The sequence below is a fragment of the Carassius gibelio genome, chromosome B12 (genome assembly GCF_023724105.1).
Source record: "Carassius gibelio isolate Cgi1373 ecotype wild population from Czech Republic chromosome B12, carGib1.2-hapl.c, whole genome shotgun sequence".
NCBI lineage: Eukaryota > Metazoa > Chordata > Actinopteri > Cypriniformes > Cyprinidae > Carassius > Carassius gibelio.
The window spans coordinates 8,540,141-8,559,270 of NC_068407.1; the positions used below are offsets into that span (position 1 = coordinate 8,540,141).

Genomic DNA, 19,130 nt, shown 5'->3' on the forward strand with positions numbered 1-19,130 from the left:
GGATTGTACAACTGTTTATTATCTGTGGAAACAGATGCAGAACTCCTCATGCATGGAAAACATAGCAACATGGCCTGTTGTCTCTCTAACTATGGTATGGAACTTTCATGCATTATTAAAATAACAGTATTAATAATAAATATTATTTGGTCAACGTCATTTGCAATATTCCGTCAGTATATACAAAAACAAAATGCTTCTTGGCGAAGTAATATTGCCATTGTAATTCGAAATCTCAGTGCAAAAGGAGAAAATAAATATTTGTACAGCTTGAGCACAAGATATATTCACCTGTTAGAAGTATGACATTAACAGTAAAGGAAAAGATTTACCTACAAAGGTCAGGTGAATAACATGTTCGTGAAAAAGGTCATACAAACCGGGAATTTTTTTATGACATATTGATAACAAATCATATTGACAGTGGTAAAAAATGTATGCTGCAAACTATATGCAAATAAGAACAATTGACATTAACAATGCATAAAAATCTGCCAAGAAGTCTTGTAAATGTCAGAGTTGAATATGCCATTCGCAAATTTGCACATCACTGTTTCAGTTTTGGCATTTTCACAAAAATATTCTGCTATCAAAAATACTGTAGTGCAGTTCTTAAAGGAATAGTTTCCCAAAAATGAAAATGACTCACCCTCAGGGCATCCAAGATGTGGATGATTTAGTTTCTTCATCTGAGATTTAGCAGCTGTTTGAACTCTCATTCTGACAGCACCCATTCACTGCAGAGGATGCAAGCAATATGATGCCAAATTTCTCCAAATCTGTTCCAGTGAAAACAAACTACTGTACATCTTATTTCGCCTGGGGATGAGAAAAAAAAATCTACATATTTTCATTTTTGATCACTTATTCTTTTAATGGCCCAACTTTAACTTGGTCAAGACCTTTAGATCAGATAAAAGCATTTCAATAACAATAAATAAATACATACAACAATATACAGCAGAATAAATAAATGATCATGCAAATTACAGAGAATCATTCATAATCAGACTTCTATCCCTAAGAGAATATTTCCATAGAACTCACACAGATAAAACACCAGGAGAAAATGAGTCAAACCAGCTTGATATTTGTTTGGCAGCTGATAACAAGACATGACTGCTGAATTTGCAAATACATACAGTAGATGCCCCAAAAACAATGCATAACTTGTGCTCATATGAATTCAGATTGTAGTTATGAACATTAGATACACATTAAGTCTTTGGTTCAGTTATGATCACTATAGCTGTCAAACATGCTGAAACGATTCTGAAGTTCAATTAATACTTCTGTCAACAGTGATTTATAAATCATGCTTTTTTGTGCTAAAACACAAGTAATTAGACTTACATTCATGTCAATTTTTAAATTGTTGTACAGATATCGCAATTTACAGCTAGGCCGATTTTGTTGTGGATTTGAGTGAATCTAAAGCTCCATCGGAAAATGAAGGCCACGTATTTCTGACACAGAGATGTAGACATGGTACAAATCTGTATACAGTCCACACTCACTCAGATCCTGCGTACCTCAAGGAATGATGCATACTTGGGTGACATGAACACAGTCAGTCATACTCAAGTTGAACTGAAATGCATGCTGACATGTAAGAGTAAAAACCCTTAGGTAAACTGTGACACAGAAAGGGACACACATACATCACTATTGACCCTCAACACACACACACGCACAGACAACAGGAGCTTTAGAAGTACAAGTAGTATGTCCAGTAGAGGAGGTTGATGACGATGAAGGACAGGGGGAAGGTCAGCCTTGAGTAGTTGTCGATGTAGTGCGGGTTTTCCACTTTGCAGCAGTTCAGACACCGCACGATTTGGCGAGCCGTCGACATGCACTTGGTGCAGCGGGTTTGTGGCTGCGAGGTGTTGATGTCCTCCTTACTTTCACTGGGGGTGGGGTTGCTGGTGCTGCCCATCCGGGACAGCATCTCCTCCCGTTTACGGGTCCGCAAAGCATGGCTGCCGATGGAAGTGACGATGCCGTTCATCTCATCCTCACGCTCCTGCATTTCCTGCCCATACTGATGCAATGATGAGATAAATGTGTTTGATTTATAGTTATGAATACTGCAAGGTGACTATTATAAAATTCATGGAAATTATGGTATCATTACTATTCTTAAAAAAAGGCTTTTAGGTTTTTCTCAATATTTTTTAAAGGAATAGTTCACCTCAAAATTTTCATTTTCTGAAAATTTACTCACCCTCAGGCCAGCCAAGATATAAATTAATTTGTTTTCCCTCTGAACAGAAATTTAGCATTAAACCACTTGCTCACCAATGGATCCTTTGCAGTGAATGGGTGCCGTCAGAATGAGAGTCCAAACAACAAATGTTTCATCAAGAAATTTTTAACTTCATCACTTAATCAATGCTTATGAAGAAAATGTGAATCCTCTATCCATAATATCGCTTTCTCCGGTCAAATCTGTTGTTAACTGATGGACTGGATGGGAGTCGTGTGGATTAGTCATGGATTATTGTTATGTTTTTATCAGTTTTTTCAGTGACGGCACCCATTCACTGTAGAGGATCCATTGGTTAGCAAGAATGCTAAATTTCTTTATATTTTGATTAAGGAACAAACTCATTTACATCTTGGAATGCTTGACAGTGAGTTCATTTTCAGAAAATGTTCATTTTTGGGTGAGCTATTCCTTTAAGGTCTTAATATTCTTAATATTAAACATACATTTTTAGTTAGTTAGTGTTTTTTATTTATATCAGCTCAGTTGTATTGAGTAGATTCCAATATATTCAAGTCAGTATTTTGAGTAAATGGAAAGACCTGTTAATGTTGAAGAGCAAAAGTAGGAGATTGCGTGTCACTGCAGTGACATTTGCAAATCATATACAGTTCTCATTGAGACTTGATTCATTAAAGTACAGTACATTTCAATTAATGCAACAAAAAATGGATTAAACTGAAGCAAACTTTCAAAAACTGGAATGGACTGAACACAGTAAACATCTATAAAATTATGTTGCTATAAGTAAATTTAACAAGCAGCATACATCATTTTTTTATGGGCCACAATTATTTTAACATAGACTCTCACCATATATGCATTGGCAGCGTTTGGCTGGTGTAATGTGCAGAAATGAGCGACTGCATACTCAATCAGAGCACCAAAGATGAAGCTGAAGCAGATGCCCAGATACACATCGATGGCTTTGATGAAGCAGTTGGCATTGGGTAGAGAGGTGCGGGCTCCCATCATAAGGGTGGTCATAGTTAAAACTGTGGTCACTCCTATGAGTTAAAGACAAAGTGTATTGAGTTATAAAACGTTAATGAATCCAATACCCTTTTTTTTAAGTTTTACTTTGTGTGAAATAACAATACTCTAAATATGTTGATACTAAAGGTTGTTTGTTACTGTATTTTCCGAACTATAAGTCACACTTTTTTTCATAGTTTGGCTGGTCCTGCGACTTATAGTCAGGTGCGACTTATTTATCAAAATTAATTTGACATGAACCAAGAAAAATGAACCAAGAGAAAACTGGTGTTGTCCCATGTTCATGTGGTATCTAAGGATTGCTTTCTGTTTTTACCTATGCAGATGCGAGCAGGTACTGAAGATTGACTGATCCAGAATGAGACCCATGACAGGACCACCAGAGCACTGGAAGGAACGTACGTCTCCAGAATGAAATATAAAATGCTCCGCTTGAGTTTGAAGTGGAAGATCAACTTTGGGTAATTACCTGTTACATTATTAAAGAGAAAGTAAAAACATCAATACAGCACATAAAATCTCCAGTGTGTGTGTGTGTGTGTGTGTGTGTGTGGACATACCAGTCTCATAAACGGCTTCAGATTCAGAGGTGTAGTGATCCTCAAGGGTGTACTGAGCCAGCTGTAAATCATCAAGACCGCTAACTGACTGGTTTCCCCGTGTCCAATGGAAAACCACATCTTTCACATTATATCCCCCTGCGGAAAAAAGGATATATACTGAAGAGCCAATTATCACTACATAATGAGTAATTCCACTGCTGAGAGCTGCTATATTTCCACCAAATTACACTTATACGAGTAATAAAAGCATTCAATTACCACTAATTTTATATGCAATGCTACTAGAGCATTACGCTATGATATAGGCATTACCATAACATTAGCAATGCAGTCATTTGCAGGCCAGTGAAAGTTAATTCACGAGTTCCCTTTACGGAAAGTTGCTAAATAAGGATTACAACAGTTTTCTGATTCGGTTAGCTTGTAAAACACATCCTTGTTAGCATTTTCTGATCTTTTTTTTATCAGCTAGACAACAACAATTATACTGCTTGTTTAATCACTTTATACAGTGTATTTACAGTTTGAAAAAAAAATGATACAAGAAAATGTTTTAGCTAAATAGAATTTCTTCATCTCACAAATTTAAGCAATGTGTTCTTGTAAAGTCATTATTTTGTTAAAATATAATAGTGTCTTGATCAACGAAAAATAAGCAGCTTTATTATTGCAGCATGTTGTTGTAATACAAAATGTGCACCTCAAGATGGCACTGTGTCACACAAAGTTTAGTGTGCAAAATAAATCTCATAAAAATAACTTGCTGCACAGATTAAATATTTTTCCTCCATCTAGAGCATAAAACATTGTGAAATATGTTGTCCTGATTCCACCCAGCAATTAGTTAATCAAACAAGAAGCACATACTGATTTGTGAATACTAGCTAAGTAAACTTTAGCTGTCACACAGTAATAGCTTGTGTCGCTAATTTAACTTAGTTTTTATGTCCTGCTGAAAATACCAGCACACACAACTAAGAATTAACATGCTGGCCAAGGCGAGTTTATATTTTTGATTAGACGATGGTCTACAATAGCTGGCTCATTTATCTCCTGCTGCATATTGTGTGAGAAATCCATCTAGTATTGCCAAAAAACACATATAGCAGTCTCTGTTAAGGTAGAAGCCAGTTAAAGATGCCAGCATCCAAAACACACCATATGCTGGTGACCAGTCATAATACTAGTCTTTTCAGCAGGGTAATGTCCATTCAACTGGCCAAAATCATCAAGCACATGTACTGTAACACCAGCTGACAAAGTAAACCTTAAAATATTTTTGAATGACTGTTTCCTTATCTTATAGTGGCTTCAGAATCAATGCAACATATCAGCATAATGCTTATGTTTCTAAATAATATAAAACCTTTTTAATATTCATACATGCCAAGGTAAACACTCACACAGAAGTCTTAGGAGAGTGAGCATAGAGAATACCTTGTATGCAGATGAATTTTTTACAACTTAAGGGACATTGGTGTGTACACCTAGGAGCAACCATCATTAGTGAAATGAATATTTCACAGGAACTTTACAAATTTAGAAAAAGTCTTGAAACATGCACATATTTTAAAAGTTTTATGCCTGCCACGCAGCATATGTGCACTAAATCACACTTTGGTGGGGACACAGCAATCTGTACTGCAGATTCAGGAAGAGACTAAATAAGGTCAGCTCAAAACACACCGTTCTCATTCAGACATTCACTTACTATTGCAATAACATTTATTTGCATGTAAAACGTGTAAACTGATAAAAAAAATCTTCATTAATATATAGTATACAGTAAATTTACTATATAGTATAGTAAATATAGTAAAAGTATATATTAAAATTATATTAGAATATATATTTAAAATTGAGATAAATTTTTTAAATATTTTTAACATAAAAAATAACATGAAAAATAACATTTATAGTATATATTATTAAAATTAAAAGTATATTAAGCATATTTGTGTATATTGGAAAGTTATAAATATATTTTAAACTCTGCAATGAGTCTTTCGTATTTTAGAATAACACAAAATATGTGTTACAGTATGGTGCATTTATCTATATGGTCATGCATAAAAATATAGTCATGTGTAGCCTAGGCCTATATAAATGCACTTAAGCAATTGAAAGTGAATGAAACCCACTGTAAATTGTTTTAAATCTGGCTATAGAAAAAGCACATTATTTGAGACCTACAGCTTTCAAGTTGAAGGGTGCACGTCTGTCTGTCCATGGGATATTTGGTTAGATCCATACTGCAGGCCACCGTTGTAGTAATTCTACAGAATCAGAGAGAAAAAAAGAGTGACATAAATGAGAGAATGTTGTTGCTTATATAACATTGGAAATCAGCTCACTGTCTGTGGATGCTACTTTTGAGCTTAATTTTTTTATGCCAGCTGCCCATCTGTACACAAGCTTTGAGTCCCTTGCCACTGCTTCTATTCTTACCCTGTTTTCTGCTATTGTGAACTCTTCCACTTGGCCATAATTATCCCTGCCTCTTTCTAGTTGTTCCCTTAAACCCTAATCACTCCATCAATCCTCTCTAGTCAGTCCTTTAACAGTGAACACTTTCCTCAACCTTTCACAAGACCCCAGCAGTGTCTGACTGTAGAGCAGATCCGGTGAATGACACCTCAGTACCTCAGGGCATACAGCACAGTTCCGTTGGGGAATATCCGGATCAGTCTGTTTTCGACAGTGATGTCATGCAGGAAAGATTTCTTGGAATCCACAATGAACGTATCTGGGACCCAAAGGAGCTCTACCAGTCTCCCATCCAGACTCAAGCTCTTATTGCCATCAAAACACAAGCGTTCATCTGTCCAGCGCTGACGAAGAAAGATGGTGGCTGTGTAATCCTGGGGAGGTTCAAGAGAGATGCTTATTTCAGCCATGAGCACCACAAGCTTAGATTTTACATCATACACTCAGCTTATACAACTCAAGATCAAACAGTCTCTTTGAAATATGGGTCAATGATGTGACTCTCAGTTTTATCTACTCAGATTTTTAAAAAGATACATTAAAATTAGTGCTGTCAAATGATTAATCATGATTAATCACATCCAGAATCCAAGTTACCCCATCTTTGAACTTTTGCCATCTGGCCGGTACTTCAGAGCCGCAAATACCAGGACCGTCAGGCATAAAAACAGTTTTTGTGGGGCTTAAAAACTATAACTTACATTTTTTTAATATAATATTATACTCTTTAAATTATATTATATTATATTATATTATATTATATTATATTATATTATATTATATTATATTATATTATATTATATTATAAATGTTAACACATAAATTTACATAATTCAAATCTAAAAATAATTATAATAATTGTTGTGTTTTTAAAGTATAAGGAAAATATTTTATTACTTGATTACCAGGAGATCAAGTTATGATATTTTAAGTACAATATTACAAGGTCAACATAAAAAAAATCTTAAAACACATGAAAGCAACATGAATATTAAAATGACATTTCTAATAAGTTAGCACTTTTCATCATAAACTAATTTTTTATTACAATTTCTTCTTTTCATCTCCTCAAGATACAAATAAAGATTTTCTCATTATGCCTTCTTATTAGTTGTATACGCTTTAAAGTAAACACTTACAGAAACATTGAATATTTTGTGATACCTTAGTTTAATATTTGGATACTTGTGGTGTGTAAGAGTATCATACCATGTTGATTTCTGATATGGTGTCTATGCTGGCGATATCCAGACTCATTCCGATAGTAACAGGCCCATCTAAAAAAAACAAAACGCAACAACAACATGCACTGCATTTACTACAGAGTGACAACACTGCTAACAGAGAAAGACAGCAGAAAAGAGTTCTTAATTTACATGTGTTACAAGATTGGACTGCATCAACTCAAGCCCGGAGCGTTTCCACTGAGTTTACATTTGTTTTAATTGTAGTTGTTGTTGATGATAGGACTTTAATAGAAGAAAAAAATCCACTTATGCAAGATAATAGTTTGAGTAAATGTAAAAGCTTTGATCGCCGTACTGCCAAAGAATGGCCTAAGGTACTTGTTGTATCCCTTCATCAGTTTCTGAATGGTGGGAGGCAAGATCTCCTCTGTGCTGGCGACACAGCCATCCATGCTCCTGTAAAAACAGCAGAACACAAAACATACAAATACACACACATTAAGCCCTTAAGTCAGTGCAGAAAAGCAGAAAGTCAATGTTACTTCCACCGAGCCAAGGCATGTTTTAATCATGTGGTCTTAATTGCCAATAATTTATGACCTAGATTTGAAACACTGTGTATTTTTAGGCTTCATCATTTCTCTCATTAAAACACTGCTGCCGACTGTTGCATGTGCGTTTTGAACATCCTCAGCGATAGTAGAAGCGACTGTGTTCTTTCCCGCAGAGCGAAGCCTCTGTTTCTACAGTGTAAAAGGCCCATGAGCTTCAGATATTATTCAGCTTCAAAGTAACAACCGCACAGAGCACAGCGGCACATGTAGGAAATAGTTCAAGAGACGTCTGAAGAAAAAAACCTGCTTGGTTGACACTATACAATAACCTTATAAATATTCTAGAATGAACAGAAACAAGTACTGTGGGCCAAGCACTGCAGGAGGTGGATTTTTACTGTGGCAGATCTCTTCCGTCCCTTCTTTAGCTCTCTCAGACATCACCCAATACAATATTCATCTTCTTCTATAAATACATACTGTCAGGTCCAAAAGTGTACATGGGATGTCTGAGATACAAAATGGACATAAATAGAAAGTTTAGGGAGTAACAATGAAACAATTAGAGCAATAAAACATTCTGATGTAAAATGAATTGGAAATATTTAAGTTTGAGCAGCAGTTTTAGATCTCTAATCAAAGTAGACTGTAGACTTATATGTGACTGATTTATGCAATGTGTTTGCTTTCACTGAATCTCAAGATGCTCTTTGGATCATTCACAAATTACACTAAAACAATCAATTATCAGATTTCACAAACATGTGGAGTTCATAGAACTTGAGTGCTGCAGTCATTAAAATAAAAGATGCAAATCAAATGTTAGAACCTTATGAAATTCATGTTAATTTTGCTCACAATATACAGTACTCAAAAGTCATACAGTATGTTTTTTTTTAATAAATGAATACTTTTTTCAGCAAGAATACATTAAATGGATAAAAAGTGATGGTAAATATGTTTATAATGGTACTATTAAAGATCTCTATTTCAAATAAATTATGTTTTTTGAACATCATAAAAAGGTATCACTGCTTCCACACAAATATTAAGCAGCACAACTGTTTTCAGCATTGATAATAATATGAAAGAAATAAGAAATTAGAATAATAAGAAGAAATGTCTTAATAAGCTTCAGCTTATTAGAATAATTTCCGAAGAATCATGTGACACTGAAAACTGCTGAAAAATCTTAATTCATTAATTAATTTATAATGTTATATTATTTATTAATAAATATTATAATAATATTTCACAATGCTGCTATTTTTTTACTGTATTTTTGCAGCCATAGTGAACATAAGAGCAATATTTTGTATTATTATTATTATTTTACTGACCCCGAAATATAATTTGTGAAATAAATTAATTAATTAAAAGGAATCAAAAAATTATAATTCTGTATAGGCTATTAACTTAAACCTACAATTTAATATAAACATGATTTGCCAGAAACACTCATTTGAAACCTTCACATTTACCTGTTTCAGGTATGAGACATTTTTTTCTGACATTTTCACCCATATTATGTACAGAATTATGCATGCTAAAAATGCACACACACACTTGTATGAAGAAAAAAGATTGGGAAAGATCAAAAGAGGGGAAGTGAGACAGATGGTGAGAGAGTGTGAGAGACACAGAGAGAGTTTGGAAGACAGACGGAGAGCTCTAGGTCATTGACATGATGGCTCTATTATTACTCTCATTAAACTGTTACTAAAATCTAAAATAAATGAATAAATTAAACAAGAAGCGAACCATGCATGTCACTGCCTCCTACATTACCCCCTATAAACACATAAGGCTGTTGGAAAACATTTTTCACCTCTCAGACACATCCAATTGTGTTCTGCATCACTGCAGACTTGGTCGAGAAAAGACTTTCTACATGATGTATAGCTATTTTCACTGGTAAGCACAGCTAGCATTTCAGAATGTCTGTTTTTTAGGATGCTTTTCCAGATGAAGTCTGACTCCACATGCCACACGATAAAGCTGAAGTGTGCAATTTTTTGATGTTATGATATTTTCTCCTATCTCAGCTTAATAAGCAGAGACAGCTAAAAGTAAGCCATTTGTAGGTTATAACACTATGTCTCTGTGGTTTAGGAAAACATTGCTCTGTTTGTTTAAGCATCCTGACACAGAAACACTGGCTCAGCCAATGACGTGACTTTGGGGGTGGGACTATCTGACAATCTGACAAATGGCAAACAGTCATTATTTTCGCAATATTCTTTGCAATTCTGAGACTAGTATGACACTAGTGGCACAGAAATTACACACTTAAGCTTGGTCGTCGATGCTAGTCAGAAAATCATGATGGAGTTTTACCTTTGGGTGTTCAGTAATTCTATAAAAGAATTTAGTATTTAGAATACAGGTGAAAAAAAAGAAAGCATTATCATCAAAGCAATGCTATTTGTGTGGTTTCATTTTAAGCTGTGTGAATTTTAAATCAAACAAAATTCTTCTAAATGGAACTGGATACAAATAAAAAGAGTGATTATGTGCCAGACTTGTCTATTTAGTAAGATTAGACATTTTTAGTGTTGGGAGGCAACACATTGTTTGCTGCCCCCTTTAGGCTGAAGTCCAGTCATGCGTGAATGAGTGCTGGGTTATTGGTCTGTGAATGCTGGGTAGACAGTTTTTTCTCTGCTAATTTGGACATACTCTCTCTCTCTCATGATGATCCATGATAACAGTTCAAAGACTCGGTGAAACAAGAGCCATTTCTTTCTGACATGTCAGAGTCATAATGATTTGTATCAGCGATTCATCTGCAACATGTACAGTATAGGCTACGATTTGTATGAGCCAAGAACTTGAATTTAACTCATAGTGTGAAAATTAAGTATGATTACAAATGTTACAAGTAAACCTAGTGGAAATATGTTTTACAAGTTGGTTTTAATAACTAGCATTAGGATTTATTAAGATTAGGGTTGTTGTTTTTTTTGCCAAGTGATATAAACAGTATTGTTTAATTTAAAAACTTTCAATTAAATATGAATTGATTCTCATTTCACAGAAAACTGCAAAATATGATGTAGACACACAATTAATTTGATAAATACGATTAATAAATTTTAATAAAAAATAAAAAACATCATAATTGGCAGTAAGTTTTCTGCATGAAAAAATGGCAGGGTGTCTAGGATGTTTTTTTTTTTTTTTAACCTTTATGCATTTTCTTTGTTATTTCTGAGCCAACCTTGAGACTAAATCCAGCCACGTCTCTGGTGTTTAGGCTGACTGACGTGTTGTGTATGGAGAAAAAGCTCTCCTAGCAGGACTGTCTCCCCAACTGTTTCTGCTCTGGACCGCAGAGACAGTTTCTCAAGCTTGTATCAACTCCATCTCCCCGTCTACACACATCAGTGGTCATTTGAGATATGAGCCCCAACATCGCAACCTCTCTCTCTCTCAAAGTATCTGGGAGACCTTGTCCAGCACTGAAATATTAAACAACCCCAGAAAGTTTGTGCAGAAAATAATTTAAGTTTCAATGTTTTTTAACTGATAGAAAACTGTCTGAAACAGCAATAAACCAAATAAATAAATAAATATGCAAGAAAGCTTGCCGGGCAATGTGTTTATTGAAATTAGTGATTTAAGAGTAATGATGAACTAATTATATTCAGCACTCTGATCTCTTCATGTGGTTTGGATCTAGTCTGGTTTACCCAGAAGTGTGTGCCAAAGAAATGAATGCTTACTGTACTGCGGGTTCATGCATTAAATATGTCTTTTAAAATAGATCATTCAGCTGTGATTCTCATCTACAAAACAGCCCTACACTATATTTCTACAGATCTCTGCCAACTGACCTATAAAATAAAACTTTAATCATGGGGAGTTTTCGTTGAAATAACTTTTAAAAGGGTCATATTATAAATATTTTTCTCTAAGGTCCAATTATAATGTTAGTACATTTTCCGTGCCAAATAACATTTTTTTTTTTTTTGTTCATTTCAGCCTCTCACCAAATCTTGAAACTTAACAGGCATGTGAAACACAAGTTTTCTTTGCCAAATCCTAAACCCTCTAACAGTATTGCCATGTCTGCTTACTATTAGCGACTTTGAGCTTGTTTTTCATAAAGTCACTAACAAATTTGGGCAGTGGCAGATTGCATTTTACAGGCTTATTTTTCCAAAATACACAAGGGTGTTCAAGAGAGAGTGAGTGAGAGAGGAATGAGAGAGAGAGAAACAGTCATTGAATTGGGTTGACCAGTCATATATGTGACATGTTTTTATTATTTATGTATATAGTAAATGCAGTTTAGAATTATTTTATGTTTAATGCTTTCACTTTATCCCAGCTAAGAAGGAACATTCTCAGCTAATGTTTGGCAAGGTACTCTCAAAGTATGAACAAACGCTCCTCCGGTAATGTTGATAGAAGGGTCGATAAGAGTTATGGTTTTTACTAATGTTCTTAAAATGTTAGCACAAAAATTATAGTTATGTTATGCATTGTCTAAGGAATTTTTTATTACTAAAAACTTTTAGCTGGATGTTCTTATAACGTTATTTAAATGTTACTTGTTTCAGAATGTTAAGAGAACATTCAAAGTTAAAAAGAAATTTGCAAACCTATAAAATGGAATGTTCCCTTATTGTTTTTGCCCTACATATAATATCACACATAATCTCTGCAAATAATTGAGGTTGCCTAGTGTTGCAAAAAACTAATTTGCATGACCTCAATGGACCAAATTTGGCCCAACATACTTCATCGAAAAAAAATGTTTCTTTGTTAGTTTTTTGCTGGAAAGTGAGTTAAGTTCTGAAAGTTACAGTATGATTTCACAGTACCTCAAGGTATTTTATCTCAAAAGATCAAGGAACATTTTTATCGCATGGCCCTTTAAAATCCACCTAAACACTAATAGGTCTATATATGGACCTCAAACCAGTAGTTTTAGATTTCAACAAACAAAAACATTACAAGTCCCTTTGCAAGATTAAGCCTTCATCCTTATCTTCTAAGCTCTAAGAACCAAAAAATGACGTATGGCTCTTGTTGTGGTTTGTTATGTGATGGAAGCTGAATTCCTGGCCAAACTATATGTACACCCACTAAAGTCTACCAGTTTGCCAGAAAGAGAGACTAGAGATTGGAGGGGAAAGGAGGACAGGAAGAGGGTGGGGGAAGCAGATGGTGAGGTGAATTGATGTTGGCACACTTCCTCAACATCCTCCTTTGATCTTTTGAGCCATTCTGACCAGGTCCTACATCTTCCCATCAAATTTCAAAGGTCAGGCCAGAATACCAGCATCGACGATGAGATGCATATCTCATTAAATGGAATCTGCCTGAACTCTCATTGAACATGGCTGAGCGGTGGCCGTTCCAGTAAATCTACGTGCCTTGTCTCTACACTGTCACCAGTAATCGCGTTAGCATAGCAGCTACTGTACTGCTGCATGGAAAGATAAGCTTCCAGAGAGGAGACACGATATGAGGGCTGTTATTTCGATTCTGTAACCCATACATTGACTCCGACAGTCTCATTCAGGCTCACTCAAAGGATTAGCTATAATTCCATCCTTCCTTTCACCAAGCCCACATATTCTGGTGTGAATGGATACTTAAGGCATATAGTCTTTTATTTGGTGCCAAAAGAGTAAAACCTAAATTATAACCAGCTTGTCATCTCGGAGAAGACGTCAGTCTGAGAGCTTATCACCCAGGAGAACTTGTTGACAAAAATGGGTTTTCCGCCTCAGCTTTCCTGCGAGCATTAAGAAGCGCCGTGTTTATCAACTCTACAAAGTCACTACAGAAGTGAATGCACATCCTACACTCTACAGGTTTTTGAGACACAAATAAATTAAGGGGGAACTACACAAAAGCCATAAACAGTGTAGAATGCAGTCATATTCAGCTAGCCATATGGCAGTAATGAGTGTAGGGATAGCAAAAGTGTGTTCATTATAAGCCACCAGGAGTTTCTTACCTGCTGATGAAAAGGAGGAGGAGCAAAGAGCCCACAGAGCTGCACAAATGCATGGCTGCTTGAGCGTTTAGCGTCTGACTGAGAAATGAGAGACAAAGAATGGAGAGATTATGTAGAGATTCAACAGATTTGTACACAGAGATTAAGCATTACTGACAAATTTCGCAGTTAGAACAAGGACTCAGCATTTTAGCTTGATCCAGGCAAAATTTGGGCAGGTTATATCAACCCAGCTTAAGTGTGTCTAGGGACTGTTTTGTGACAGATACCACTAACTTACATTTTTAAGGTCATACCCTTAAAAACAAAGGCTTAATACTGCTCATAACATATTTTAAGATACATTTTAACCAATGGAGATAGGAAAATATATGGAAAAGGATTTTCAATTTTGAAACTTTGATACATTCTGGAATCTTTAACCTCAGACTTGTATGTATAAATGTAACCTTTGGAAATGTGCACTCTGATGTATAATCCCAGAGCAACGAGTGAAATAATCCCTTAAAAATGTTTTAATGTTGGAATCCAGTTCACTCTCACAACAGATTTACTGATGGTGACATAAAACTCAATATAAACTGTGCATATTTCCAGGGAATTATGTAAAACCTCTTTAGCTTATGTGATCCCCAACTACACAAAGACGACAAGATACAACAGTATAAGCAGTATTTAGGGTTTACAATTATTCTCAATACCCTCATTCTATTTGGCTTGTAAATAACGCAGCTTTTAGCTGGCCCTATATTTCAGAGCTACTTTTTATCTTCTTGATGTCTATTTTGAGCCTTGATAGGCAAAAATAGTCTGTGATTCTTTGCTCAGTCTTCCAGCACTTCAATCTGTGTGCAGCTGTGACGATGAGTTTGAGACAACAGACGTCTGCCCTGAAGCCTGTGTTCATAAAACACACAATGTGCTGGAAGAAGCAAAAATATTTAAATTTTCGATCGCATGGATAGTGCTATTGAAAGAAGTCTAGGTATATTAATATCATCATGGATTCATCATGTAGACATGACCAAACAAACACAAAACTGTTGTAGCTAGCATGGAAAAAAATCTGTTGACCCAGATTAACATGTTAATAATGTTTTAAACAAACCATCACAAACAAAAAATGTATTGAGATGTTCTTCCATTCTGTCTACCAGTGCTATTACATCCAGATTGCTCCACATACATTTTATTAATTTATTTTTACTTTAACACTCCTGTCTCTTTTCTACTCATCAGCTCTTCATGATGGATTGTGATGGAGACAGGTAGCAGAATAAGTACCACTGTTCCTGAAAATGGTAAAGCAAGTTACCCCAAGTGCATTCTGTATTTCTTGTTGTAAGTCAAACTGAGGTACAAATTACAGAAAATGTTTTAAAGGGATATTTTAACTCCAAATAATGTCAATCCAAACCTGCATGACTTATGTTCTTCTGTGGAACAAAAAATAGGTTTTCTAAAAAAAACATTTTGAATTGTTTAATAGAAGTCAATGAGGTCCACACAGAAGAAATGCTCTTAAAATATCTTCTTTTATATTCCACAGAAGAAAGAAACTCATACAGGTTTGGAACATCATGAAGATGACTAAATGATGACAGACTTATTTTTAGGTGAACGATCCCTTTAATTTTTGTAAGCACAAGTTGACATCCTCACTTGGAGAAAATCTTGATGTTTTCTGATTTATTTGTACCTGCATGCATGAAAAGTGCAGTCTTCCCACACACTTATTCTTCTCTCCATTGCAAAAGCTGCTCTCTTCTCTCTCGTTCCAAGCAGTTTGTGAGTCAGTGACTGCTCGGAGGATCCAGATCTTAAGACTGAGGTGTCACTCATTTAGAGTGACAGATGACATCTTCCATGAGGTTTGGACCATGATGGAGAACCCCACGGGAAGGGTAGACTGGACATATTTAGTAACCTTTCCAGGAAACCCCAGAAGGCCTGAAGCTGGGAATGCTGTGGTGGTCATGGGTTCTGTGTCTCCAGTACAGTGCTCTGCCCTATTGACTTTCTAATCTAAGCCTAATGTACACTACCATTCCAATGTTTGGGATCAGTAAGATAAAAATATATATATATATATGTTTTGAATCTATTAAAAAAAGGGTAATACAGACTTAATCTCACAATTCATACTTTTTTCTCACAACTCAGAATTCTAGAGGAAAAATCCATAATTGCAAGATATAAACCCAGAATTCTTTTTTTTGTTCTTGCAAATTTAAATTTACATCTCACAATTCAGCCTTTATCCTAATTCTAAGTTTGCATCTTGGAATTCTGCCTTTTTTCCTTCAGAATGTTTCACAATATTGTCTTTTTACTCAGAATTCCGAGTTTATATCTTTACAGTCTTAATTATTAGATAAAATATCACAATTGCCTTTTTTTTTCATTTCTTTCAAGGTTCCATTCCTATACTCTCCAAGGCTGGAAAACCCCAACTGTTTTCTATTTTAAAATATTTTAAAATCTAATTCATTCCTGTGATGGCAAAGTTGAATTTTCAGCAATCACTTTTCCAGTCTTCAGTGTCACATGATCCTTCATGAATAATTTAAACATGCTGAACTTTTGCACAAGAAACATTGCTTATCATTATCAACGCTGAAAACTTTTTTCTTTTTTTTTGGTTAAAACTGTGCCTCATTTTTTCTATTCTTTAAAGAACAGAAACTTTCAAAAGAACAGCATTTGTTTAAAATATAAACTCTTAGTTACATTAAAATCATTTCTGTCATATTTAATTTTCGTATCTTTGCTGAATAAAAGTATTCTCTATTTTCCTCCAAAAAATATCTTACTGTCTCCTTTTCACTTTTGAATGGTAGTATAATTAGGAGAACTGAGGGCTGGTCTGACAGTGCTAATTTGGGGAAGTTGTGGCCTTATGGATAGAGAGATGGACTTGTAACCTAAATGTTGTGGGTTCAGGGTCTGTCAGGGATTGTAGTCTCAGGTCTGTCAGGGATTGTAGGTGGGGGAGTAAATATCCAGAACTCTCTCCACCCTTAATACCACACTTGAGCAAGGCATTGAACCCCGAACTACCTGGGCATCACAGCACTGGCTGCCCACTGCTCCAGGTGTGTTTTGTGTGTGTTTGTTCACTAGTCACGGCTGTGTGTGTGCACTTGGATATGTTAAATGCAGTGCACAAATTCCAAGTATGGGACACCATACTTGGCCACATGTTACATCCTTTCTTTTTCTTCCTTTTTAAGCTATATCCATCTACAAAGCAAGGAGCCCCAGCTATTTTTTATTGCTCACCTTCTTGCTATATTGACTTCAAACACCAGATATATATCTCAGCGAGAATCTAGGTCAGTGAATGACTGATTTTGCTTCTCGCAATGGCAAGGTCCAATTACTGTTCTTTGACTAACTTAAAAATATCTCCACGAGAACCTTCTGAATTAATCATGAAAGCAAAACAGAAGCATAATGTGAACCATTTTATTTTATAAAACCTGTATTGGCCATATAATTTACTAAAAAAAACATCTGTTTATTTTTTGCTGTTTATTTGTGTGTATGATGTAACAGGGAAATCATCTCATCTCATCAGAATATTGTAAATAATTAAAGATGGATGTGGAGGGGGGGGTGTACAGGGTAAATAGTATCATCCTGCCTTTGATAGAGAGTATCTGGCATCTCATGGCACCCAAGATAAACAGATTTCAACAGAACTGATCATTTACCAACAGAGAACATGAGACCATGAAAACCAATGGAGAGCTTAGTCTTAAGCCCTCAGCTAATCAGGAGATGGAAATCTGCACAATTTCTCATAGTTTTTTAGGCCACAGTTTACAGTAATGGATAGCAACAAACAGCTAAATGGATCACTAGCAATAAGCCTTCATGTCACTTGAGGACATCAATGTAATCTCAATTCAAGGGATTTCATGTAACTCTGTGTCTTCTTAATCTGTTAAGACACAGTATTCGTTCCAGTGAACATAACTTTTGGATGTTAATAAGGCAATCTATGAGTGTCATATTTTTTCTGGAATCTACATGCAAGCAAAAGGCAAAACAGACACATATTATTTCACTTATAATGCACCTATAGTTTTAATGCAATCTTTAGTATTTTCAAACCATACCTGTCAATTTTTTTTTTATATATATATATACATACATACATATATATATATATATATATATATATATATATATATATATATATATATATATATATCTACATATACATATACATATATATATATATATGTATATATATATATATATATATATATACATACATATATATATATATATATATATATATATATATATATATATATATATATATATATATATATATATTCAAAACCAATTGCATGTACTGTGACGCTCAAATTATTAATTCAGCCTAACCCAAAGTTTTACTATAAAAACTATAAAACATTACTATGAACTGATATTTTTATTAATTATAATTTATACTAAGATTTAGAGTAAAAATAAAGCATGGTCATATTTGTTGTGACCCTTGAACTTAGTTCAAGACTGAAAGGGTTAAATTTGATCTGTCACAGTGGAACAGTTTTAAACACAAACAAAATATACATTCAAACTATTCACATTAGTTAAAAAACGCAATTTTCATTTATCATAGCAACACAAACCATCCTCTGTAATACAAAAGAAGCTGGTTTCAAACTGTTTAGCGTCTTAACAGGTTTCAAAATCGAATGATTTGAACAACAAACATTCTTTCGCTTTTTTAGTAAACGATATGTTAAACATAACCGTGCAATCTATCTTACAGACCCAGCTTTGCATGTTTTCACATGTCAGAATATTGAATTGAAATTCATAAACGTACATTACATCACATATGACTCACTGCGTACTTACATTTACAGCCGGGCAATCGTTTGCATTTCCCAAACGCTTAGAATATCGAATCACTCATCTACATATGTTGTATCGGTTGTAAGTCCGAGCCATTTAGTTCTTTGAAAAGAAAAAAAAAACGTGACTTTCAGCGGTTTTCAGTGCGCTGGAATCCGTCAGTGATGCGCAACTACTTCACAGCAGTCCCTCTAAACTACTGGTTGCATCCCAAGCACACAT

The 19,130-nt window shown here is 34.9% G+C and overlaps 1 protein-coding gene across 1 annotated transcript; it reads right to left on the reverse strand.

Annotated features, from left to right (window-relative positions):
- Nucleotides 1–847: 847 nt before the first annotated feature.
- On the reverse strand, nucleotides 848–19,130 carry gabrz (gamma-aminobutyric acid type A receptor subunit zeta). The gene is made up of 10 exons (XM_052570819.1): nucleotides 18,912–19,130; nucleotides 14,031–14,108; nucleotides 7,858–7,958; nucleotides 7,525–7,592; nucleotides 6,472–6,689; nucleotides 6,022–6,104; nucleotides 3,826–3,963; nucleotides 3,582–3,734; nucleotides 3,083–3,276; nucleotides 848–2,044 (listed from the first exon to the last, which is right to left on the reverse strand). The coding sequence occupies exons 2-10, from the start codon at nucleotides 14,081–14,083 to the stop codon at nucleotides 1,709–1,711; spliced, it is 1,344 nt and encodes a 447-aa protein (XP_052426779.1). The 5' UTR covers nucleotides 14,084–14,108; nucleotides 18,912–19,130; the 3' UTR covers nucleotides 848–1,708.

Coding starts and splice junctions, on each gene's coding strand:
- gabrz (XM_052570819.1), bottom strand. CDS start 14,083: ATGCATTTGTGCAGCTCTGTGGGCTCTTTGCTCCTCCTCCTTTTCATC. Junction 7,593..7,857: donor CCTTAGGCCATTCTTTGGCA/GTACGGCGATCA, acceptor TGTTTTTTTTAG/ATGGGCCTGTTACTATCGGA. Junction 6,105..6,471: donor ACTGTGCTGTATGCCCTGAG/GTACTGAGGTGT, acceptor CTGATTCTGTAG/AATTACTACAACGGTGGCCT.